Source organism: Cottoperca gobio, chromosome 5 (genome assembly GCF_900634415.1).
Source record: "Cottoperca gobio chromosome 5, fCotGob3.1, whole genome shotgun sequence".
Lineage (NCBI taxonomy): Eukaryota > Metazoa > Chordata > Actinopteri > Perciformes > Bovichtidae > Cottoperca > Cottoperca gobio.
Genome location: NC_041359.1, coordinates 17,241,201 through 17,265,969, shown reverse-complemented (window position 1 = coordinate 17,265,969; position 24,769 = coordinate 17,241,201). Strand labels below are relative to the sequence as shown.

At 42.0% G+C, this 24,769-nt stretch overlaps 1 protein-coding gene across 3 annotated transcripts in view; it reads right to left on the bottom strand.

Moving 5' to 3' along the window:
- Window positions 1-806: 806 nt before the first annotated feature.
- celsr2 (cadherin, EGF LAG seven-pass G-type receptor 2) overlaps window positions 807-24,769 on the bottom strand; it is a 60,095-nt gene continuing 36,132 nt past the window's right edge. The window contains exons 6-34 of one of the 3 annotated variants that reach the window (XM_029431266.1): window positions 19,140-19,297; window positions 18,642-18,805; window positions 18,258-18,383; window positions 15,638-15,804; window positions 14,813-14,992; window positions 14,608-14,721; window positions 13,844-14,000; window positions 13,471-13,612; window positions 12,778-12,898; window positions 11,965-12,148; window positions 11,735-11,836; window positions 11,491-11,585; window positions 11,030-11,239; window positions 10,658-10,841; window positions 10,135-10,453; window positions 9,699-9,866; window positions 9,032-9,155; window positions 8,624-8,824; window positions 8,358-8,532; window positions 6,558-6,670; window positions 6,131-6,213; window positions 5,245-5,371; window positions 5,041-5,151; window positions 4,282-4,412; window positions 4,103-4,188; window positions 3,854-4,015; window positions 3,283-3,498; window positions 2,820-3,042; window positions 807-1,000 (exon numbers count right to left, since the gene is read on the bottom strand). In XM_029431266.1, coding sequence (XP_029287126.1) covers window positions 979-1,000; window positions 2,820-3,042; window positions 3,283-3,498; window positions 3,854-4,015; window positions 4,103-4,188; window positions 4,282-4,412; window positions 5,041-5,151; window positions 5,245-5,371; window positions 6,131-6,213; window positions 6,558-6,670; window positions 8,358-8,532; window positions 8,624-8,824; window positions 9,032-9,155; window positions 9,699-9,866; window positions 10,135-10,453; window positions 10,658-10,841; window positions 11,030-11,239; window positions 11,491-11,585; window positions 11,735-11,836; window positions 11,965-12,148; window positions 12,778-12,898; window positions 13,471-13,612; window positions 13,844-14,000; window positions 14,608-14,721; window positions 14,813-14,992; window positions 15,638-15,804; window positions 18,258-18,383; window positions 18,642-18,805; window positions 19,140-19,297 — 4,365 coding nt within the window. In that variant the 3' untranslated portion in view covers window positions 807-978. Of the gene's footprint in view, window positions 1,001-1,192; window positions 1,315-2,819; window positions 3,043-3,282; window positions 3,499-3,853; window positions 4,016-4,102; window positions 4,189-4,281; window positions 4,413-5,040; window positions 5,152-5,244; window positions 5,372-6,130; window positions 6,214-6,557; window positions 6,671-8,357; window positions 8,533-8,623; window positions 8,825-9,031; window positions 9,156-9,698; window positions 9,867-10,134; window positions 10,454-10,657; window positions 10,842-11,029; window positions 11,240-11,490; window positions 11,586-11,734; window positions 11,837-11,964; window positions 12,149-12,777; window positions 12,899-13,470; window positions 13,613-13,843; window positions 14,001-14,607; window positions 14,722-14,812; window positions 14,993-15,637; window positions 15,805-18,257; window positions 18,384-18,641; window positions 18,806-19,139; window positions 19,298-24,769 lie in introns of those variants that run through there. The other 2 variants (XM_029431267.1, XM_029431263.1) reach the window with 2 other exon arrangements.

The window sequence follows — 24,769 nt, the reverse complement described above, 5'->3', positions numbered from 1 at the left end:
CTGTTTTAGGTCTGCACATGCAGGTTTGCCCCCGCTGAGGCTGAGAGGGCCGTCAGTCTGTGGAAACATCTTTCATTAATGAGAAATAGCTTATACTGCATCCGTTCCCAGGCAGTGATTCTTTCCTCCTCGTTTTCAAGTTCAGAAATCCACGAAGAGCCTGCACTCGACCGCTCTGTGCCTCTTGGACATTTGAGGCGTGTAACGTAACTCAATAACCTGAGTCTGAACTCCTCAAACAAACTCAGACTGGCACAAACAATGACGGTAACATAAGCAGGCAAACCAGGAAGACGTCACAAAGTAGTTAATGCATGAAAAAGGAATTTCCCTGAACGTTTGCAACTAAATGACCCACCCCAAAAATAAACATGACCTCTTTAATGTTCCACAGTCTTCAAAACAAAATATATATCCTGGAACAAAAAAATGAAAGAATCGACCGCCAACAAATCTGGGCAGTAAATTAAAAAAAAGAAAAAAAAAGTGCATTGCTTCAAGTATGTAAACAAAATGATTTCTTTAAAGGGAGAGTGAGACTCGTTCCGTCAGTGTGCATGAGCCTGGGCCAGTGCAGTGACTCCTGAGGTTTGGCACACATGTATGAACACACACACACACACACACACACACACACACACACACACACACACACACACACACACACACACACACACACACACACACACACACACACACACACACACACACACACACACACACACACACACACACACACACTCTCTCTCTCTCTTTTTCTCTCTCTCTCTCACACACACACACACTCTCATCATCTTTCTCTCTCTCACACACACACACACACACACACACACACACTCCTTCAGAGGTTCATGATGACGAGGGGGGAATTCCTTCTTTTTCCACTTTTTAAGGAGAAGTCCAGTGCTCCTTGTTTGCAGTCAGTGTTGAGGAAGGAGGCTCTATGACCTGCAAAGACACACCCCTCCGTCAGCGAGGTCACATGGAGGTGTTGCAGTGGCTGCTGGGAAAACAGGGTGGTGCATGGAGGAGCAAGGTGGATTCAGGATGGATGAAGAGGAATGTGTTGGAGAGGAATGCAGCACGACACGAGAAAAATAAACACGTGAGGCCAGACAGACAGACAGACAGAGACAGACAGACAGAGACAGACAGAGACAGACAGACAGACAGACAGACAGACAGACAGACAGACAGACAGACAGACAGCGGGGGTGACAGATGTTAGAATGATGCACCGATCTGAAGACAGTGATCCTGATTGTTTTGAAATGAGGATCAGAGCTTCATGGGATAAAATTAAAGTATAAAAATCTATGATATTTGGAAAGAGAGAAAGGGCAAAGAAGGTTGATTAGTAATCTACAATTAATATTTTTTATTGTAAATAAGACCTGCTGTATTTTAAGAATTGAGCATTTGAAAGTGTCTTTGATGTATGCCTTTTAAGAGAACCATAAATATACACGTGCTTGTTCTTCATGTTTTTAACAGACGTGGGACTGTTAGAGGAAGACAATCAGAGTCTGTCCTACTAAACACTCATCAGCAGTAGGTCAAACCGTAGCTAAGATTTAATTTCATAGTGAGCCATCATCTTACTTCATATTGGACATGCATCTGCAGATTAAAGTGGGGGAAACTCCATCCTCGATCAGGGCTAATTAGTTCCTCTTTATTTTTAGTGGTGGAGGAAGTACTCAGATCTTTAACTTAAGTGAAATTAGTAATACCACAGTGTAGAAGTACTCTGTTACAAGCTTATAGTAAAAGTACAAAAGTATTAACATCAAAATATACTTAACCCTGAGTTGCTCCAGGGAGACTGTCCCTGTACTTAGTTCACTGTAAGTCGCTCTGGATAAGAGCGTCTGCTGACATGTAATGTAATGTAATCCTTAAAATACCAAAAGTCTAGGTACTCATTCTGCTCAACGGCCCACTTTAGAATAACATGGGAATTATAATTATTGATGTATAATAGTGTTCATAACGTTAATGTTGCAGCTGCTTAAAGGAAGTTATTGTATAAATGATTGTTTTACTATACAGTATATACTGCCGGGTAGCTTATGATCTCGCAAAGGGATCAATACAGTTTCATGTGTAATCTTTGTGTTATTAATCTGAATCTTTAAATTAACTAAATGTAATGCAGTAAAAAGTACAATATCTGCCTCTCAAATGTAGGAGTAGGAATATAAAGTAGCATAAAATGAAAATACTGAAGTAACTGTACTTAGTTACTGCCCACTACTGATTATTTTACATTAGATTTGCATCAAGCATCCAACAGCCTTAAAACGATTTCAGAAAGCTGGAGCTGCATGTCCACAACAAAGCAAAAGGATGAATCGTCTTTGTGCTGCATGAGCAGTGAGCGCACAATAGAAAGATCAGATTCAGATGGCTGGATATAACGGCTAGTAATCAATCGTACACACTCTGTTCTTAAAGCTCATGTTGCTTTAGCACTCAGAGCCACATTTAGACTCACTGCTTTGGCTCAAGTTAAATCACAGAGTCATTCAAACTTTTTAGGATCCGTCCACGGTGACGTGCACACTGGGGGTAACCGCAGGATGGGTGCTATCTTCATTTGGTTTAACATTTAAGATAATTAGGTGGAAATGAGACGGACTACAAGCAATGAAAACAACAATCACGGAGGAGGACGGCACAAATTGTAGTTTGACGCAGACAGTTGAACGAAACATTGAATGATTTCCGCGACATGACACTTACAGGAAGAAAACACTTTTCTCTCATTTTTACTGCTGGTATCTGATTTTGTCTTGTGTTATTGTGTTAATACTCACTCTGATCCTGACGAATCACCGTCCACCGTCCCCGCCTTGATGCTCATGGCGACGCCATTCATCTGATCCGGCAGGCCGGGTTTAGTTGGGCCGGCTCGACCATCACTGGAGCAGGATCCCTGCGGAGACGCCGTGCCGGGGGCGATTTCACAAAGTTTGTTGTGGATGCGGTTGAGACCATTCCTCTCTACAATAGGAGAAAGCTGCTTCTTCTTTAGGATCCCTGCGTAGGATAAAAACAACATGTGATGACACAACAATAGAGCGGGAAAAAACAGCAATATATTCATGATTGTTCTTAGAATATCAGATTTTAAAATGTTTCACTCGGTGTCATTATCTGGAAACACAAACAGATTTGATTTATGTACATTCCTCAGAAATATTTTAATGCTATTGTCTCAACATGAAAGTTACATAATGTCCAAACTCCTGCAGGCGTTTGCTTTGGGCTGGACTTCACCTCTGTGAGGGTGGGCGTAGATGTTTGGCAGACTGGGCAGCAGCACCATCATGGCGTCCTGCGTCCGGTCGTCCGATACCATCCGGCTGTCGCGGCCATTAGTCGGCTCTGGATTGGCCAGAGTGTCCGCCTTCAGTCTGTCTGTACCTGTGAGCTCGCCGTCAACCGCTGCTGCTGGGTAATCTCCAGGCCAGTACATCTTACTCAAACTGTTGTCTGCAAAACAAAAACAAAGAAACATGTAACAGTTACTATGACGAATGAAATCCTAATAGTTTTATATGAGATGGTATTTGTGTTCCTCATAGGTGGAGTGACATTGGTTTGAATGAGTTGGTGTGTGAATCACAGCCTCCCGCTGTTCTGAAGCTATTTCTAAAATCCTCGAACACTCTTCTCGCAATCTGCATGAAAAATATTCCATCTGTTTCACGATGAAAAAGATTGTTATCCATGTAGACAGAAGTGACGTGTCCTAACTGCTTCCGTTCATTTTTTATCCAGATGGTTTGAAGAGTCATTATTATTATTAAAATTACTATTATTATTTATTTATGATGAGCTTCTGTACCGTGGGGTTGTGGTCTCTTAGCCCCATTAGACGCCAGGTTTTCCCAGCATTCCTCTGGGGTGAGTGGACCCTCGTCCTCGCTGTCGGAGGAGTGTGTGGAGGCGTAGGAGCCGCTCTGGTCGTCCTCTAGAGACAAGTCGCTGTCAGAGTCGCTGTCGCGATCTGCACACAGACGGAGAGGAGAGTTTGATTTAGTCCTACCGATCATTGCAGTCAAACAAAATGAGCGACACTGAATGAGAGTCATACCCTCCAGGTGCTCTTTAGTTTCATGGAAGAGCGACGTGTGGTCGTTCAGAGCGATGTGCGCCTGGCTGTTACTCAACCCATCGTCCCTGAAAAGACACAAGAAGTCGGTTTAGAGCTGCTCCGGTGCCTCTGTCGAGTGAAGCGGTTCCTTCATCTTTATTTTTATGTTGTTTTCTTACCTGAGGACAAACGGCACGTAGCTCTGCTGGCTCTTGCCGCTCTGCATGGTGCCGTTCAGAGACACACTGGAGTCTCCAAAAGGAAGGTGGTACAACCTGCCGTCCATGTAGTTTGTGTTGCATTTGTAGCCCTGAAAAATAGAGATGAAAGGAAAGGTGAGTGTTTTAAGAATTAAAAAAACACCTATACAGAATTAACAGTGAATATGTTTTCTTTCTGTGATCTTGTGCTGATAAAAACAGACTCTATGAGTAGCATGCTTGAAGGATCGGTGTTATTCTATAGTTTTCTTATTTCTAACCATCAACACATTCATACTTTTTTAAACCATCTATCTGAAACTTGAAGTGTGAAGGTTTCCAGTCTGAACTTTTCTTTCTTGGATTATATGACTGACAGAAGTTTGATCGATTCTTTAAATCCCAGAGTTCAAGTAAAACATTTTCATCTTGAGTTTTGATGTCTGGATTTTACCAATACAATTATAGAAACTAGATTTGTTAACTAAAATTACCAATTGAATCTGAGCAATTTCAATTTGATATTGTTTGGTAACAGTGGAGCTCTAGCGGAATAAGATATCTCAACACATTTCTATGCATTGCACACTTGGTAATTTCATGTTTTTAGCAACAATAATATAAAAATCTTAACTGACAGATGTTTTTAGGAAATCTCCCAACATGTACGTAACTAAAGCTGAGCTCTACATCGCAGAATCTGACTGGCTGCAGTATCTTCTGTGGCGAGGGACTCACAGGGGCCTTGGATTTGATCATATGATCTGGGCGCTTGCGGCTGCAGCAGTATTTCATGGCATTCCTTGCTTCCTTATTGAAGACTATGCGGAAGAAGAAAACAAACGGACCCTGTGGTTGGACGACAGCAGAGGGAAGAGGGTCAGGGAAAAAAAGACAGAAATCAATAATGCCAACTGTTTTAGGGGGAAATGGAGGGCTCACCTGTACACAGTTGAACCCAGCGAACAGATAGTGGAAGATGATCATGTCACTGTTGACGGAGAGGAGCGCCAGAAAACATGTGACTGAAACCAGGAGGAGAACGCCACCTGCGGTCTTCAGGCCTGAGCTGCAGAATCACATGAGAAGTTAGTGAGGAGCTGTCAGGATGATTTCTTTGAATTCATTGACCTGAAGATGAAGGCTGATGATAAGCGACCAGAAGCAAACATCAGAAGTAAGTGCAGTAAAATCAGAGAAACAGAGAAACAGAGCAGCAAGTTGTCTCGTGAAGAGCCGTGATCACGAACATGAGTAGAATAAAAGTTCTCAATCTGAAATACCACTTTATGATAAGCATGACCATGTAAACATTGAAATAAAGTACAGTATTCCATAAGTCACAGTACATGTGCGGATGACACCATGATGTACAACTGAAAACAGTATGTGCAATGCATTGTGGGACTATAATTTTCATAATTTCAAAAGAAAATAGAAAAAATAACGACTTTGTAAAGCCAAAAGTGACATCTTCAGTTATATAATGATGTTGTATGCAGTTTACTAACATCTTTGTCTCTTTTATTCAATTTTCTAAATATTTGCTGATTATTCTTCAACTGACTAATTGATTTATCATTACAATTCTTATTAGTGTTAGCTTTTCTTTAATGTGCAGTCAGTCCGACAGATTATTGAGATATCTTTGGGAGCGGACCAAAGAAAAGGTTTGATCGTTGTAAACTTGTTGGTCCAGTTTTACTCGTTTGAATGGAAAGTTTACAATTTCAGGCTGGGAATTTTACTACCACTAGACAAAGCCCAACTAAAAGTCCGTCATCAAGATGACTTTTGTCTGTGTTGTTTAAAATGTTGGGACACTCACACACGAGACTCTTTCTTCTCCATGCTGCGGTGTCTCAGTGAGCAGGAGGCTCTGGACGACAGGATGTACAGGAAGACGTTCATCTGCGGACACAATATCAAACTGCATCACTACTTACAACATGGCAGGAGAAATCTTTCTGTCAGAATAATGTCTATTGTTTTCTTTACACGCTCAAAGGAACAGTGACGGGTGTGTTCACTGTCACAACATCTGTAGTCTGATGAGATCATCATGAGTCAGCATGTTGGACTGTGAAGACTACATATTTACACAACTTCATTTCCTGCATTTAAAGGTTTAATACATGTTTTTGTGTTTATATCTGTGAGCCTTCATAAACTTAAGTGCCAAACAACAAAGATGCATGCTGCTGTTGTCGCGTGTGCAAATTATGAACCAACAGCCTGGATCTGCAGGGACTCACCGACACCACCATGGCGATGGGTCCAGCAAAGCTCCAGATGAGAGTGTCGTACATAGAAAGCCAACAGAAGTCTGGGTTCCCGTAGCCTTCAGGGTCCAGTCCCACAGCCAGACCTGCAGACAAACAGAGAGAGACCGACGGTAGCATCACACAACAGCTGCTGAGTAACTTTTATGAGCTTCTTTAACGATAAAATTATAATTATTATAAACAAAATCTCCTCCTGCCCTCAATTGGTAATGACTTAACTTCAACCTCCAGATCTTCAAAAACATCTGTAACTCCTGAAATATATCTAGACTGTTTTACTCCAATCAACCTTAACCAACTAACTTCAACAATCTCATCGTCTAAGCCATCAACCTGTCTTTTAGACCCGATTCCAACTAAACTGTTTAAAGAAGTTTTACCCTTAATTAACACCTCGTTATTAAATATGATCAACCTGTCTCTATTATCTGGCTACGTACCACAATCCTTTAAAGTAGCTGTAATAAAACCACTTCTTAAAAAGTCTTGATCCAGAGGTTTTAGCCAACTATAGGCCGATATCTAACCTTCCCTTTCTCGCTAAAATCCTTGAGAAAGCAATCGCAAAACAGTTTTGTGACTTTTTTACATAATAATAGTTTATTTGAGGTTTTTAAATCTGGATTTAGAGTTCATCATAGCACAGAGACGGCACTGGTGAAAGTTACCAATGATCCTTCTATTGGCATCAGACAAAGGACTTGTCTCTGTTCTTGTCTTGTTAGACCTCAGTGCTGCTTTCGACACTGTTGATCATGACATTCTACTACAGAGACTGGAACATTGTGTTGGCATAAAAGGAACCGCACTAGACTGGTTCAAGTCCTATTTATCTGAGCGATCTCAATTTGTACTTGTTAACGATAAATCCTCCATGACAGCCAAAGTCAGTCTTGGAGTCCCGCAGGGTTCTGTACTTGGACCGATTCTATTCACCTTATATATGCTTCCTTTGGGCAATATTATAAGGAACCACTCTATAAACTTCCATTGTTATGCGGATGATACACAATTATATCTATCAATTAAACCAGATGAAACCAATCAATTGGCTAAACTTCAAGCATGCCTTAAGGACATAAAAACTTGGATGTCTAGCAACTTCTTGATGTTAAACACAGACAAAACTGAAGTTATTATACTTGGCCCTAAACGCCTCCGAAACGCATTTTCTAATGACATAGAAGCTCTGGATGGCATTAACTTGGCCTCCAGCACCACCTGTAAGGAATCTCTGCGTTATCTTTGATCAGGATCTGTCTTTTAACTCCCACATAAAACAAATCTCAAGGACTGCCTTCTTTCATCTACGTAACATTGCAAAAATAAGACACATCCTGTCTCAAAATGATGCAGAAAAACTAGTCCATGCATTTGTTACTTCAAGGCTGGATTACTGCAACTCATTGTTATCAGGTTGTCCCAAAAAGTTGCTTAAGACTCTTCAGTTGATCCAAAATGCAGCGGCACGTGTATTGACTAGAACAAGGAAACGGGATCATATTACTCCTGTATTAGCTGCTCTGCTCTGGCTCCCAGTAAAATACAGAATAGAATTCAAAATCCTTCTCCTTATAAACCAACTAGAGCACTGCGCTATTATTATTATTATTATTATTATTATAATAATATATATATATTATTATATAATATATAATAATATATATTATTATAATAATAATAATAATAATAATTAGAGATGTAGGAGGACTTTCCAGGCTTCTCCCCCAAACAGCAGGTACATGTTTGTGAGATTATGAGGGTTCAGACCTGTGATGAAGGCCGGCACTCCCCAGCCAATCAGGTAGTAGAATCTCATGGGTCCATAGTTGATGTCTCGCACCTCGCTGATCATGCGGTAGACGTGCAGCCCCTCCAGGAAGAGCCAGGAGAAAGTGCAGAGGTAGAAGAAGTGCAGCAGGATGGCGATGACTGTGCACACAAACTGCAAGAGAAACAGAGAAGGACGGTTAAAACATCTAGAGATGGAAGGATACATGAATGAAATCAAATAGATTGAAAACAGAATTAATTACCGGGTTGTCTGCCTGGTTGATGCCCAGGATGAAGATGAGCTCAGAGAGGAAGAGAGCGACGCCTCCATTGTTGATTATACTCGTCTTGTTGCACTGCATGGCTCTCAGACAGAGGAGGAAGATCGTGGTGAGGAAGAGGAAGCTCATCGTCACTCCAACTGTGCTCCACGTCAGGATTTTGATAGGCAAAATCTCTCCGTTCTGACGCAAACATCACGATCAGAAGAGAATGAGATGGAGTTAGAGAACAGACAGAAATGATATGTTTTGTTTGCTGATTTCTTTGTGCGTTGGTTTATATAATCATTTTAACTTGTGTCTTTCACAACTAAGAAAAGCGCTCTATTAATAAAATGTATTATTATTATTACCTGTGGTTTCAGTGTTAAAAGCTTTAGTGTTGCTCACCTCTCTCCTGGAGATGTCCATGAGCACAGCGAAGCTGGTCATGTGATAACACTGGCAGCTGATGTGGGTGTTGTTTCTGAAGACCACCTCGCAGCCCTTCGCTGACCAGCCGCCGTTACCGCCACTGAAATAAAGCACAGAGACCACGGACTATGTGAGAATAACACAACTTCATGTTTCATCATTAACTCTGTGTGTGTGTGTGTGTGTGTGTGTGTGTGTGTGTGTGTGTGTGTGTGTGTGTGTGTGTGGGACAATAAAGGATAAACACTCACATAAGTAGATTGTGGTAAATATCGTCAATTGAGGGAATTGAAAAATCTGTCTAGATCAATATGATGGTGGTGAAGTGAAAGATTGAGGAATTATCATGTAAGAAACAAAAGACTCACATTATTTATTTATTTATCCTTTTATCCTTTTATCCTGTCTGTTTATGCAAGGGGACCTTATGATTCATGATGACCTTATTCAAGAGTTATTACAGGATGTAACTATTTCTTCCTGAACTAAATGTAAGGTAAAGGGCTTCCAGCACAATCTTAAGGATTTAAAGCACATTTTGATGATTATCGGGATAATGTCATGACTCGCAATCATTTTAGCCAGGATAATCGTGACATTACATTGTTATATATTGCCATGCCTGGTGCGTTGTTGAACTCACAGTATGGTGTGGTTCCAGAACACACAGATGGGTTTGGAGCGCTCCTCGGTGGTGACCAGGCGGAACTGCACAGTGATGGGTTTGTCCAGCACGTGCTGCAGCAGCTCGTCGTTGTCGTGCACTGTGATACTGACCACCGGTGTGTTGATGATCGGACGCTTTGGCACCCTGATGAGAAAGACAAAAATCACACGATTAAAGGCATCTTAAAACTAATGAAGTAAAAAACAGATTCTGAATATTCTTAAGAATTAAAAGTAAATTTCTCTTGTAAAGGGTGTACATGCATTATTATCATTATATTATCATTATATCAGTGACATGTTCAAATTATATTATCGCAGTTATTTCTAGGCGATAATAACGTTGAACAGAAGTAGTTATCTTGACAGGCCTGCTGGTCACAGCACGTTACAGCTTTATTAATCGTTCTTACCGCAGACTTCTCTTGTCAGGATCGTAGCTCTCTGGTAACAGCTGGGCCAGGCTGTGGAAGATGATCACACTGGCGATGGCGTCCTGCTGGTTGTCTTCAGGGTGGCGTCTCTTCCTGTTGGCCGAGCGGTTCCTCAGCGAGGACTCTGGGAAGACATCCAGGTGTCTGTGTCCCTTGGTGTCCACAGGTAGTTGGAAGACTGAATCGGGCAGCGTGACGGCCGTCTCCAGGTCCGCAGGACGAGGGCCCCTCAGGGACTGGTACCGCGGGAGTTTGGCTCCGGCAAAGTTCATCTTTTTCAGACGATCCACAGAGATGACTGCGGAGGAAAACACACACGGGCAGAGGATTCTGCTGAGAATTGGAGCCTTCAAATTTAATATATTAAGTCCAAAAAAAGACCATGTCATTATAGTGCTGAAAGGAGGGACGCTATTACTTCTTATAGATTAATGTTCATGTTTCTACAACACCCAGAACAGCTTTTGAAATAACATCTTGTACTTCCTGGTAAAACTCTCACCAATGTGTGGTGTGACGATGGTGAAGGGGCTGAGGTAGGTCTTCCTCATGTTCTGTGCCAGTGTGTTTGCGTAGTCCTCGTAGTGGCGCAGCAGCGCCGCCGTGCCACCCTCCGAGTGCTGGATCAGCTCCCAGTGCGTCCGTGTGTCTGGATTCAGGATGGCGCTGCCCACACGGACCAGATTCTGCAAGAAAACAGCGAGCGTTCAGTGTGACAGGATGCCACAGCGGAGAGGGAAGGGAAGTGTGAACTATTCCCTGCAGATACAGTGCAGCATGAAAGGCTGTGAAGTCTGGCTTCATTTAGTTTACTGCTCAAACTGCAGAAATCTATTGTTTTTATGAAGTTTCCAGGAGAGTTTTGGTTGTTCACCTCAGTGAAGTGGACGTCCTGTGTCGCTGTGAGGTTGAAGCCCTGCTGGCTGCTCTCGTGCAGCAGCAGACTCTGTGTGAGCCGATAAGCTACTTTCACATCGCTGCCGTAGTATTTCTCTGTGTGCAAGGTGGCGTTGGCCAACATGGCTGCTGTCTGCTGAACTTGTCCAAAGTCCAGGAGCGATGCGTTGCGGGAAATCTTTTCAGACTGGAGGAAGGAACGGAAAACGCAACCACTTAGTCATTTATTGATGCTTCGTCAGTGAAACACATTTTTAACCAGACGGGAAAATCTCAACAATACAAGAAAAAAACTGCCGGATATTTAACATGTCCCAAATTGTAAGAGCCCTTAGTCTCGTTTAAATCATCTTCTGCCCCCACAACCTGACGAATGAGGATGTTATTGTGGTAATTGTACGGTTCATTTTAAACCCGACAGAGAGAGAAGCTACACACCAGGGCTTTGAGCTTGCTGAAGGTAACGGAGGTACAGTTGAAGAGATTGGGAGGGAGCCAGCCCTTGTGCTCATCACAGTGGCGGATCGCTGTGCCTTAGAGGGAGGAGCGAGAGAGAGAGAGAGAGAGAGAGAGTTATTATACGAGAGGTGAGGACTGCAGACGAGAGAGGGCTTGGAGGCAAGTTTCATATATTGTCATTATTATATGGTAATTTGAGGAGCTGCCTGGAAAACCATCATACCGAGCGTTCCCTTGGGACAGTGAACGGCTGCAGGGAGACCGAACTTCGTCCTGGGCCACCAGATCCCAGCCTCGATGGCCTGAGGGCAGCTGTCATAGATGACTGAGAGAGATGGAGCAGGAAGGAGAGCGATGATGAGGACGAAAATAGAAAAAGATGTAATATATATATATAATGAAGCGAGGATTATAATTGAACAGTAATATGACAGTGATCTGAAGCATTCAGACCTTCACAGCCGTTAGGAGAAACCTCAGCGAAGGGGTTGTCACAGCGGTCACACTGGCGTCCGATGACGCCGGGTTTACACTGACACTGGCCTCTCTCTCGGTCACACGCTCTGGAGAAAGAGCCGACCGGGTAGCAGTCGCACAGCAGGCAGGTGTCGCTGCCTTCAGGACGGTAGTGGTTGTCCTGCAAATTCGATTGGAGAGAAGAAGTTGCTGATTAATATTGCTGTAACTCATAATTATATTTATAGGTCCATTATTTTCTCGATTAATCGATTCGTTGTTTGTCTATAAAATGTCAGAAAGTGTTGATCGGCGTTTCCTAAAGCCCAACATGACGTCTTCAAATGTCTTGTTTTGTTACAACTCAAAGATATTCAGTTTACTCTCATAGAGGAGCAAAGAACACACAATGTTCATCATCATTAAATCAATTATCAATTGGCAATTCATTTAATAGTAGACAACTTATTGATTAATCTTTGCAGATACTTATTTATAATTATTATTATCAGTAATAAAAATAGAAAATAGAAGTTATTTATCTATCTATATTCCCCCCCCCTCCCTTCTTCGTGTTCATTGTATAAAACATTTCTTTATGTCATGCTCTCTTCTCACAGCACAACACAGTACTGTAAATTGCTTTATAGTGTGCTGTGATTCTTGTGTGTTACCTACAGTATGTTATTAGTATGTTGTATGTAATTGAGAAACCGCTTTAGAGGTTCATTTCTAACACTATGCACTCTCACACTTGTCTGTTTGTTACAGAGCGATGGATCAAAGCTGCAGGGCGGTACATACGCTCACCTTGCAGCGACACTCTCCGCTCGTCTTGTTGCAGTCAGAGTCGAAGCCCTTGTCTGTGTGACAGTTACAGGGGCCGCAGGTCTTGTGACCCCACCAGCCTCTGGGACACGGCAAGTCGGTCCTGGAGACATAAACTGCCATCAGTTCACATGCAGAGTAATAAAGAACCACAATGGACGCAGCTGGGTGATCATTCAAGATGATCATTTATCGTCTTTCGATGGAATCCCATCCTGATGAAAACATATATTAAGATATCATCATACACAATAACGTCGTCTAAATTGATAATGACAAGCACATGATACATTTTAATTTCTCAGAAAATCTGATGTGAATACATTTGAGAAAATATAATTTGAAGATTTGTTTTTACTTCACAACAAACTCCAGTTAAATCAAACTATTGTGTTAATTGGATTACTCCGTATTTGTGTGCAATGTCATGTAAACAAACTCAATGTATAGCTGGAAACTTGTATTTATTTTTTCTCTCTAATTTCAGTTAAAACTGTTTATATGAAATATATATCGGTGTGAAAGATTTTGGCCATATTGCCCGGCCCTAACACGCACACGCACACACACCCACACACACGCACACGCACACGCAGACACACGCACACGCAGACACACAGACACACAACACACACACACACACACACACTTTAACATAAATGTGGAAAACTGTACTTTTTCTCGCAGTAATGGCCGAAGTAGTTGCTGGGACAGTCACAGGTGTAACCATGAGAGGAGCTCGGCTTCCTGCTGCACGTTGACTCATGCTCACAGGGGTTTAATGAGCAGACATCAGTGCAGTTGGTGCCATGGTATCCTGCAAAGCAAAGGTGAAACAAAGGAAAGTAAGTCGCTGTGCTCTCACAACATGGCTAATGCTCGTAAACTGTGGTAAGGAGAAAGGATTATGTATAAAAGGATAACTGTGACGCTTTATCATATGTTTAATGGAATACCAAGTAGTATTTAAATTGAGCATTTAGAGACGTTTAGGAATGCAAAACGTTACGATCATGGTTTTGGGTTTCGGAGCAGTAAGCAGACTGACCGGCGAGGCAGGTGCAGGAGAAGCTGTCCCAGTCGTCGCTGCAGTAGCTGCTGAGAGGACACGGGCTGGAGCTGCAGGGGTCGGGCACGCTGCAGCCCGGCTCCACGTTCACCTTCCTCGCCTGAGACAGACTCAGAGCCCCGCCCACACGCAGACCCTGCAGGCAAACAAACACACACATGTAGGTATCCATAGAAACACAACACGGCTATGTGTTTCCGAGCAACACTTAGACGTTAAAATTAGGGGAAATTATCTCGTGCTGCAAATTGCAATTCGGTGAAACAGGCCACTGGAATGTGCGGTAAATATAAAGGTTGTTGTTCAGGGTGTGCCAAAACAATACTTGGAGTTTGTGAACATTTCGTGTGCTATAGTATTAGTAGATGTTTACTCCATCATGAACTCAAGGAGTTAAAACTTTCTTTCCAACAATGCTGAGTAAGCAGGTAACAAAAGTGTTAAAAGTAAAATCTGCATTGAAAGTGCTTTAAATGATTTTATATTTACATGTTTCAATAAATGTAATGACCATCTATCAACATGTATCTCGCTTTATAATATAGTCATATCAATGTTGATAAAACAATATTTATGTATAATCCTAAACACCTCAAATGTATTCATTCAATTAAATGTGACCCAATCTAGATGCATTTTCATTTGCTAAACAAGCTTTCTAGATGAGTAACTCACTGTAATACTTTAAGGTTATCTACTTTTACACATGATCACAATGAGTGGGCTCTACAGAAGGGACGGACCTGTATACAGCCACGGAAGCCATGCTGAATTTTCCCATCAGGCCTTGCCAAACCACCAACGCTCACAGTCTTCAGCTTGGAGTCTCGCAGCTTCCCGTCAACCTGCATAGAGGCCTGAAAAGGTGCATGACAAAGACTTAATGTCTGAAAAACTACAAGAGTTTAATTCATGGGGATTTACAGCCACAAGGATACAACAACTCACCAGGTAGAGCCCCTGATCTAAAGACAACACAGCTTTGTGGTGGCTCGCTGCTCCCCCCAGACTGCTAATATCCAGCTGCAAATGATGCCAGTCTCCATCGTTCACCAGCACCTCCTCCACGCGGGAAAGAGTCGAGTCTTCCCCTCTGTGCAGCCCCATCAACACGCTCCCCCCACGCAGCTACAAAGGCAGGGAGAGAGCCAGGAAAAGGGAGGAAACAGCGGGAGGGAGATTGAACCGATGTTCAATAACAGAGGAGAAAAAAGACGGCCGAGAATCAGCACTGCATCACAAGATGAACTGAAACAGAGCTCTGAGCGCTCAGCACAATCTGTAGTCAAAGTTCAAACCTCGAATTTCTGCACTTGACAAGTGTGCAGGGCTGGAAATAGATTATCGGACAGTTATGTAACAACAAAGAGGCTACAACGAGTGTCTGATCATTTGGGTTTTTGTCTCAATGTCCTCTGATATTCATTAATTTACGTGCTGCGACTCACATGACCAACAGGTGGAGCCTCAATCCTATAATGTCTCATCTTTTTGAAACTTCAGGTGAGGACTTCATGCTCTCACTAGACCTCACACCCATTAAATATATGAAACATTCACTATCTGTAACAGAATTCTGACTATTTGCCCATCAAGAAGAAATAATCCTTCAAAATGTTTCTTTTCTTCTCCTTGAGGGTAAATTGACATTGCAGCGCATTGCAACATTTCCGTGAATGTAAAACTGTCTGTGGAGATAAATAATGTATGAAGGAGACCAGAGTGTGTCCACGTGCAGGGAGAAAAGGTATAACTGCTACATGTTGCCCTCACCTGCAGTGTGAGGTTGTGCTGCTGGCCGGCGGAGATGTGCAGCAGTGTAGCGCTGGCCTGACGCGTGCGGAACATGAGCTCGACATGCCAAGGGACGGAGGCCGCCGCCGCCATGTTGTTCCACTGCAACAGACTGTTACCCAGGAAACGCTGAGGGCTGGCCATCACTAGAGTAAAAACATGGTGAGAAAGCAGATGAAGTGTCAGGAGAGAGAAGCTGGAAGAAGTGAAGCAGATAAATGAGGAGAGAGAGTTTCACAGGAAGTCATTACATATCAGCAAGTCCAGTTTGTTCTCTGATCACAGCAAAAATAAATCTCACTTAGTTCATCAGACTTTAACTGCCAGCATCAAGTCAGCCTGTGAGCATTTGCTGGTTGAATATAATGCTTTTATTTTCTACATTGTGCTAATAATATGATGTCCTTAATATGGAGCCTAACTAAGAAACTACATCCACATTTCTCAGTAGAAAACCAGTCTTGCAAATCCCAGAAAAATACTGTCTAAATGTAAACGTTTAATCAGCGTCTTCAAATAAACTGTGAAAAAACGTTCAATTTTTAACCTTTTAAACTGTAAAAGTAATTCTGGCTACAGGATGACAAGAAAACACCCACCGGCACATTACAAGTGACATACTTGTATAAACTTGTATATAATTGTAATTGAGGGGACTAAGATATGAGGACAATGAGGTAAACATGTAAAATAACATGATTGAAGCCCCCCTCCAGTCAAAAATGTGCTTTTCTTCTTGTTTGTTGAAAGTGATGTCTGAGCTTCACTGTGCAGAACGATGTACGTCACGTGCAGAGTTTGACACTAGAAGACTGTTTTTCACATTTGTCTGCAGCAGCGGGAAAGTTTCTCTGTTTAACACATGCATGTAGCAACAGGATTTATGAGCTCACAAGTACTCTGGAGGTCAATCATGGTCCAGAGACACAAACCTCCGGTGCTCAAACACGGAGAATTAACTTTCCAGCAGTTAAAGATTTAAAAATGGAAAATATTTGCATATTCATAGATTCCTGATTTACGAGCGAATTTGACTTTCTTGTGGTAAAAACACATCAGACATAAATGATCATTTAAAGCGAGTCTGGAGGGGATCTTTAATAACCCCAATGACTCTAAATGTTTTAGTGTTGCAGAACATTTTACTCCACATCATTTTAAATGCAGTTTTATTTGTGTCGTTCATGAATCAGAAGGAAGTTGTGGAGTTTGTGCACTCGTGCATCGACTCTGAGAAGCTTTCCGGCTCTTTCTAACGTGAACACAAAGTGACAGGGAAGGACACGCTGCCCCCGTCATTACGCTGTCTCCGTACGAAGCGGAGAGAAGCACCTGATCGAAATGATCGATTAGTGATGGCAAATAAACCTGACGTACTGTGGCAGGTGAGAGGAGCGAGATGCAGAGAGAGAAACTGCAGTGCAATTTCAGGCCAAATATTTCACATTCACACAACATGATAAAATAAAACGCTAGAAATTAATCATTTAACCCTGCCTGATTAATCGTACTGTGTAAGTCACTGTTAACTACACCTATACCTCCTGTACACACGGCCAGAAGACACCAACAGATCAATATGTATGGTACATTTACAGACACACATCACATAAGGGCTGCAACTAACGATTATCTTCATGATTGATTTTGTCTACATACTGTAATCTCGGAAAATAATGACAATTCCCCAAAGCTGATTCAAATTCAAATTGCTTGTTTCTAACAGACCCAAAGTATTGAGTTTACAAGCATGTAAGAAAATGCAGGACATCTTCACATATGAGAATCAGGAACAATGTTTTTTTGTTGTTGGCTTTTCTGCTTTCGATTATCAAAATAGCTGCTTGTACACACGCAAACAACTGCATTTGACAAATGCTCCTCTAATGGGGTTATAATTTATTCAAGTTATCAAAGCTCATTAAACATAAAACACTGCATTGTGTTCCACTTCTACACTCCCTTTTCCTCAGACCTATGCACTCTATGCATCCCACCTGCCCCTATTAGGATATCCAGCTCTACTTCCTTTTATATCTGATCTACACATGAAAACATGATCACTGAAATAAATCTGTTTTTACTGATCCCCAATCAAGAGGTGTGTAGTTTTGTCTTTTACATGGCTCATTCCTCGTCTTCAGTCTCGTCTCAAATTGCTGTAAACCATAAATCAGCAGATAACAGCTGCAGAGGATCAGGTGGAACAAAAACAGACACTGGAGAACACCAGGGACAGAAACATAAGCGACGTACTGTATGCCTTCAAAAGCCAAAAAGGGTTTAGTCTTTAAGGGTTCAACATAATCTATTCAACCTCAAGCAGCATTCTTACAATTAACAGTGATTCTGTCGTGAATCAGGCATTAAATCCAGTCTGGTGTTCCCTAAAAGCTGTGATTACTGCTTTGACAAACACCAATAACTGCATTGCACTGCACGCTGTTATTTTTAAATGTAAATGCAGTTTGTTTCTGCATGAGTGAGTCTCTGTAAATGTTTCCACTCTGCTTATTTTTGACCTGATGGATGACAGCTTCATACTCGATGACAAGTCGAGTCTCGGGTCGGCTCGCCGGCACTTTTCTACTCGACTCACCTCTTTCGCAGCTTTGTCCTCCATATCCAAGCGGGCAATCACAACTGAAGGAGCCCCACAGGTTCACACAGGTTCCTCCGTTCAGACACGGGTTGTTGTTGCAGAAGTGTCTTTTGGCAGAGCACCCTAGGAGGCCAAGAAAATAAGAGGTTGATTTACCCGTTTGATCTGTCCCACCTCATTATTTCATCAAGGTAGCAAAGAGTCAGAGGGTAATAAAGTATTCATAGCAGATACAATGATCATTTCCCACTGACTCTACTACCCCGCTGTGCTCATTGTTATTTCTTTCCTCTTCTCTCTCCCTTGGCTGGTCCAACAATAAAACATTATTTGAGTGCTAAACAGTCACAGGTAGGAGAATCTTTGCAGTATAAAACGAACCTGGCAGAGTGCCGTTGTTAGCGATGAAGCTGGCCATGTCTATGTGCTGGTTGTCGATACGCAGGTTCTTCATGCAGCCCACGAACTGCCGGTTGCGAACAGGAAAGTCCTCTGGGAGTTTAGGGACCCCTCCGAGGAGCAGGGGGCCGGTCAGGTCCAGGGATCTGAATACATATAATCCATTAATACATTAATCACAGAGATAGTTGTTCAGTGTTATTTTCCCCCTGGAGATGAAAACATAAAAAAGGATAAACATCCCAATGAAGGTAAAAAGCGAAGCTTAGCTAACTGCCTGGACAAGTTTACTCTCTCGCTCTTAATGAGCCACCCGCAAAGAAGGTCATTCATTTAATTACTGAAGTACAGAAGAAATGAGGGAAGATGTGAAGTACAGAGAAAAAGATTCTTTATGAAATTCATGGAGCATAAATTAGATTTATCTTCCACATCATGAAGGAGATAACTGATCATTCTGCTGATGTCTTGTGGACTCACTTCTTAGATCCCGATTGGCTGCCCTGAGCAGAGCAGGTGTAGTTTCCGATCATGTGACCGAACCGGAGAGCCACGGAGGCGTCGCAGTTGTCCACCGTCACTACGACGACCTTCTGGTCCGAGGGGCCCTGCGGCAGGCCGGCCTGGTTTAAGATCGGCTGTGGAGCGAGAAACAAACTCATGAATATCAAGATAAATTATGTGTTTCTGGGGAGGCTTCAGTCAAAACAATGAGGATTAAGAACGCATAATGCCTCGTTCCCTCGCCTGTGTTACGCACACTGAAGTCTTTGTGTACACTCGAGGGTTTAGAGAACTTTCTAATGTTGTTATGCTTTTTTCTTTCCGAACAACTGAGCATTTAACAAATCTATGTTTTATGTTACTTGAGAGAATTCATCACAGAGTAATAGCACAGGATTATTTCAAGACGTTTTCATCAGTATGCACAATTTAAAAATAGCTTGTTTTAGATGCACAGGAGAGAAAAGTTATTTTAATCCTATAGCATCATATTCATTTGAGAATTCACAGGTAAAAATCATGAAACACAGAAGACAAGAAGAACTGGCGTGCTGCTATTTTTAAGACGTTAAAGCATTTTGATCACCTAGAATTTATAAATAGGACTCAGATTGTTATGAAAATATCTCATTATTCTGCTCCATTTATTACAGGACTAATCCATAGAGCAGTGCAGAAACTTCTGGGGAATCTCAGCCAGTGCTTGGCTGCACGTAGCGTTATGAGCCAGATTAAAAACTGGAGCTTTGAAACTGGGAAACAAAAACCAAATAAATGTCATTTTTGCATTCACACTCGGTTCAATCCCCGTTCAGCTTTAGCTCGCTGGTGTTGAGTATTTCAATAATTCATATCATAACAGCTAAAAGGCTTTGGCTGCACACACACACACACACACACACACACACACACACACACACACACACACACACACACACACACACACACAGGAGGAGATGAGCCTGCTCTCTGCAGGACATCATCCATGTCGACAAAGGATCTTCTTCATTGTCTGAGAAATCAATGGGGGGAGCAACAAAAGGAGGAGGGGTCTGCGGGGGAGAGAATGATGATCCTGTCAATAAAAGGTTGCGACCTCTTTTCAAAATGGCCAGTTTCTCTGAGGTCACGTAAAGCTCATGTTATCCCTAAGTGTAGGTTCAAGCTGGTGTCGCGAGCTGAGAGCGGAGCAGTGACCGACTGGGCTGCCTGCAGGCGGGGACGGGCCGCTGCGCCGTCAGCTGGTCAGACAGGATTTAGCAGGAATTAGCTCGTCTCATGTGCAGAGATGATATTAAGAGTTGGCTCAGGGACGAAGCCTTGAAAACAAACATGAGGCGTCTGTTTTTATTGTCGGGCTGCTCAGTTAGTGCTACATGAAGTTAAACTAAAATAGATCACCGCCACTGTCTGCATTAACCTCAGGAATTATAATTGCCCTAACATCGCTGTCTGATCCCTTAATTCAAAAGCTCATTAAAACACCACCCAAATGGAGATTTACTGTAGATTTTGTTGGCTGGTGAAACATCTTTAGCAGCTCTATCGGAGGAAACACATCGAGCAATACAGTAACGACAAAAATTATTTTAGCCTGCAATTAAATTAGTCTCACATGATTTTCTCTTTGAGTAGATTTGATTAAATCTCCATGAGCCTCTAATAATATGACTCCGTAACTGAGAGGCTGTGTGTCTTGTGATCTCAGTGTGACGACTGTTAGCGATGTGAATGAGATGAGCAATAATAACCCTAAACCATCTGCTATCACAACATCTCACCTGACTCACTGAAACAGAAATGTCTGTTTATTTGAATTTATTTATTTGAAATATTTGTGGCGTGTAATGGAGGTTAGAATAAAACTTTATCGTCCACCAGAGCACAACAAAAGTGTAATCTATAGAACAAATGCGGTTACAAAACCCCATCAAAGTCTAAAACAAAGCTCACTAGTAAGAAAGACTAAAGGGTTACAGCCAGGCTCTCTGATGCTGTGTGTAAGCACAGTTCAACATCTTAGTTTAGCGGGTTAACATTTCCCAATTGGCACATAAACACAAAGTACATCTGAGGCTGATGGTCATTAGTTTCGCCTCATAAACCAAAGTAGGAAACTTAAAGGATTAACAAATGTGTCCTGAGGGGAACATAAATGTCTATACAAAATGTCATGGCTTTCCATCCAATAGTTGTTGAGACATTTAACACAAAATAAAAAATGTCAAACCTTGTGGTGGGAATAAGATAAAAGTCAGAGATCACTAACGGCAGTAGGATTCAACATTTGATAATCATGAATGACAAATTGTGCCAATACATCAAATAGACATTGAGATATTTCACAGGATAGCTGGAAACTTTGACCTGCTGGTGCGGAGAGATGAAAGGGGAAAAGATATGTAAAGTGACTCGGACTCATCCTCTGGTGAAATACAGACAGTACATACAGCGGATTGTGGCTCAGTAAACACATTTCACTTGGAAAAGAGGACTGAGGATAAGAACTATTAAGATGCTTGTGGTTTTATTATGATCTATAATTTGTTGGCCATGAAAATGATACTATCCGGCTCGCTGCTCGGTGTGCAGTTCAGGTGACTGAAGTCAAGTAGAATAAAACTGAGTCTTGTAAACCGTTTCCAAGCTGTTGAGTCACCAAAGAAGATTAGCATTTTCAGAGATGCTCAATTGGCAGTCCAGAGCTGCACAGAGATATATTAGAAACATCTAACAAGTTTTCTTTCACGTACAACAGGCCTTGTTGTCAAGCAAGGTTCCCACAGGAAGTCCCAACACTTATTTTCTTGACTGTGAGACTCACTGAAATGTTAAGCAGACGGAAACAGACACTGAAGGTTGACACTCCTTGAGGCCAATTTGTTACAAATTTGTTGATGATGAAAAAAGCAAACATGCAGTGTGAATTGCCAAAGGTGAAATCATCCGACATGCTCTTTTCCACGGTTTTCCCTTCGCTGTGAAAGCTCTGAAACAGGCAGCGCTCCAGATTGGACGCTCCTTTCACTGACCTCTGCTGTCATCAGTCACGGCTGTTGACTCTCCAATAATGGCCGTCTGTCAGGATGTCTCTCTGCAGCACAAAACCCCGGCCTGTCAGCGCTGATTGGAGCGCACATATTTGCTCAAGACCACATTAAACACTGCTCTCACTCGCCACTACTGGGGATTATGGGAATATGAGTTCCCTGTCACACAGGGGGACAGGGGTTGCGCTGGAGGAGCAGGGCAGCAAGCAACACAAATATGGGATCTAAGATTGACTAGAAAAAACCATAGCAACAAGAGGGGTCGGCCCTGAAGCGCAGCGTCCCCGTTCAAAGCCCGAGTCAATACTTCTCTCAGCTTTTCTTTACCCTCCTTTCGCTCCTCTCCTGCTCCGCTTTTCTGTCCTCGCTGGAGAACAGAGAGAGAGAGGGGCACCTTCCCCGGGGCCGCATCATTCACTGCCCATGGTCCCAAAGGAAGCAGAGCCAAACACAAAGGCAGCGGTCATTGCCATTCTCCACAGTCCCCCACCATCCTGAAAGCCACATTTCAATCTAAAATGCCCCCTCCCCGCCTCACCCTGCCCCACCCCCTGCGGACAGGGACGGGTCAGAGTGGGCCACTATGGGATACCTCAAGAGGGAGGAGCCATGTTTCTACCTCAACGACTCACAGGATGTGGAACATGAGAGGGGAGGATTAGTTCAGCTAGAGCTGGGGGCGAGATCCCCACCTCTGGAATATTAAGCACTAAAATATATATTCAATATAATCAGAGGAAAACGTTTATTATTTATTCATTATTATTGTTATTATTATTATTATTATTATTATTATTATTATTATTATTATTATTATTATTATTATTATTGTTATTGTTATTAATTACTTTATATACTGTGGGGTATCTTAACTTATAGAAATATTGATTTATATATATTGATATATTATTTGTTGATAGATATTTTGCATTTATATATTTTTTGCTTTACAATGTTTCCCTCTGAGATGTAGTGAAGTATAAGGTAGCAGAACATATAAATACTCTCTAAATTGTACTAGAGTACAGTAGTGCACATTCCACTACTACACTGGTTAACTTTTTGATACAGGTTCAAACGTATATAATATAATAAATATATGTGATATAACATGTGATATAAAGCATCATTCATGATCTAATGCAGGGTATATCATGAAACTGTGAGTTTGTATGATTACTTCATTCTTAATAAATCATGAATTGATGACAGTTAACACCATACATCCATGTATATGGATATCTATAGAAATATGTCTGGTATATAGTATAGTAAGAAGTTCTTAGAAATCTTTAACAGATCTGTAAAACTAAGTTTCTCCACAAAGAATCCTGCAAAAGCACCACTTTAAATAATGAGTTAAGCAGAGATATGCTCATAAGTTTCTAGGAAATAAGCTTTAAAAAACGACTAAAACAACCGATTAGTAGACTTATCGACTAAGAGGGGGCAGCCCTAGAAATATGAAGCTGTTTTATTTCAAACTGGTGGTCCGATGCAAACATGTCGCACTTGTCATGTCGATGCAAACTTGACCTTAACGGGACCATGTCTTCTTCAAACATGCAGCACACTTACAGATGTAAAGCAACGAAAGCGTCAGAGACTCATTTGATTTGAGGGTTTTGTACAAAGTGATTAATGAGACTATAATGTCTTCTTGGCACAGAAACAACTAGTTTTCATCCAAAAGTCGACAAGTTTTTCCCCTTTCGTCACTTCTTCTGGCTAAAATGTGACACAGCCGTGTTATCATAGACACTGAATAGAAAATGTGAGCAGCGGGGGTGTTGCCTGGCAACATCTTTATGATGCAAAGTGACTTCCTCAATAGAGTAAAATGTGACATCCTGTGTGTCGGTCCTGGGTGGGAAAGTACTGAGAGCAGAGACAACAGCCATACATTCCTGCACAGATTGAGTTGTTGTGGTGTTCTTACGGAGAATTTGTATTAGTCAAAATATATTTAGTCCAATCTGAGCATGTCAGGAGAAACATTGCCCCCCCCCCCCCCCCCTCCCTTGTCTCTGTCGCGTCTCGTTGGCTCTCTTCCAGATCATCAGCCTGTCAGCAGCGATTCTTTAGTCTGACAGAGCAGCAGCACTAAAGAGGCCGTACAACAAATGTACACGACTAACTTTCCCCCACTACAGTCCGTCCTCTTGGGATGTCCTAAAGATAAAGCTTTTTATTGAGAAAGCATTAAAAATCTAAAATAAAACTGAACTGTGTGTCGTATGTGACCTGATTTCTGTCTGGATATTTTCAGTAGCTATGTCTGGTATTTTACTGCCACACCTGATGAGGGGCGCAGCAGCAGACACATTTAACCAAAGGTGTGCCAGCTATTGTGCAATCATTTAAAGAGGGAAATGGGAAAAGCCTCATTGGAATATAGTGACGTTTTACCACGATCCCAATTGTTTGAATGTATAGTTTTGGCAAATACACTTATTGGCTTTCTTGTAGAGAGTTGGATGAGAAGATTTATACCGGACTCATGCAGCCATAAAAACAGAATATGAGTGTTTACGTGCATTTTCCAAAATCTCAACA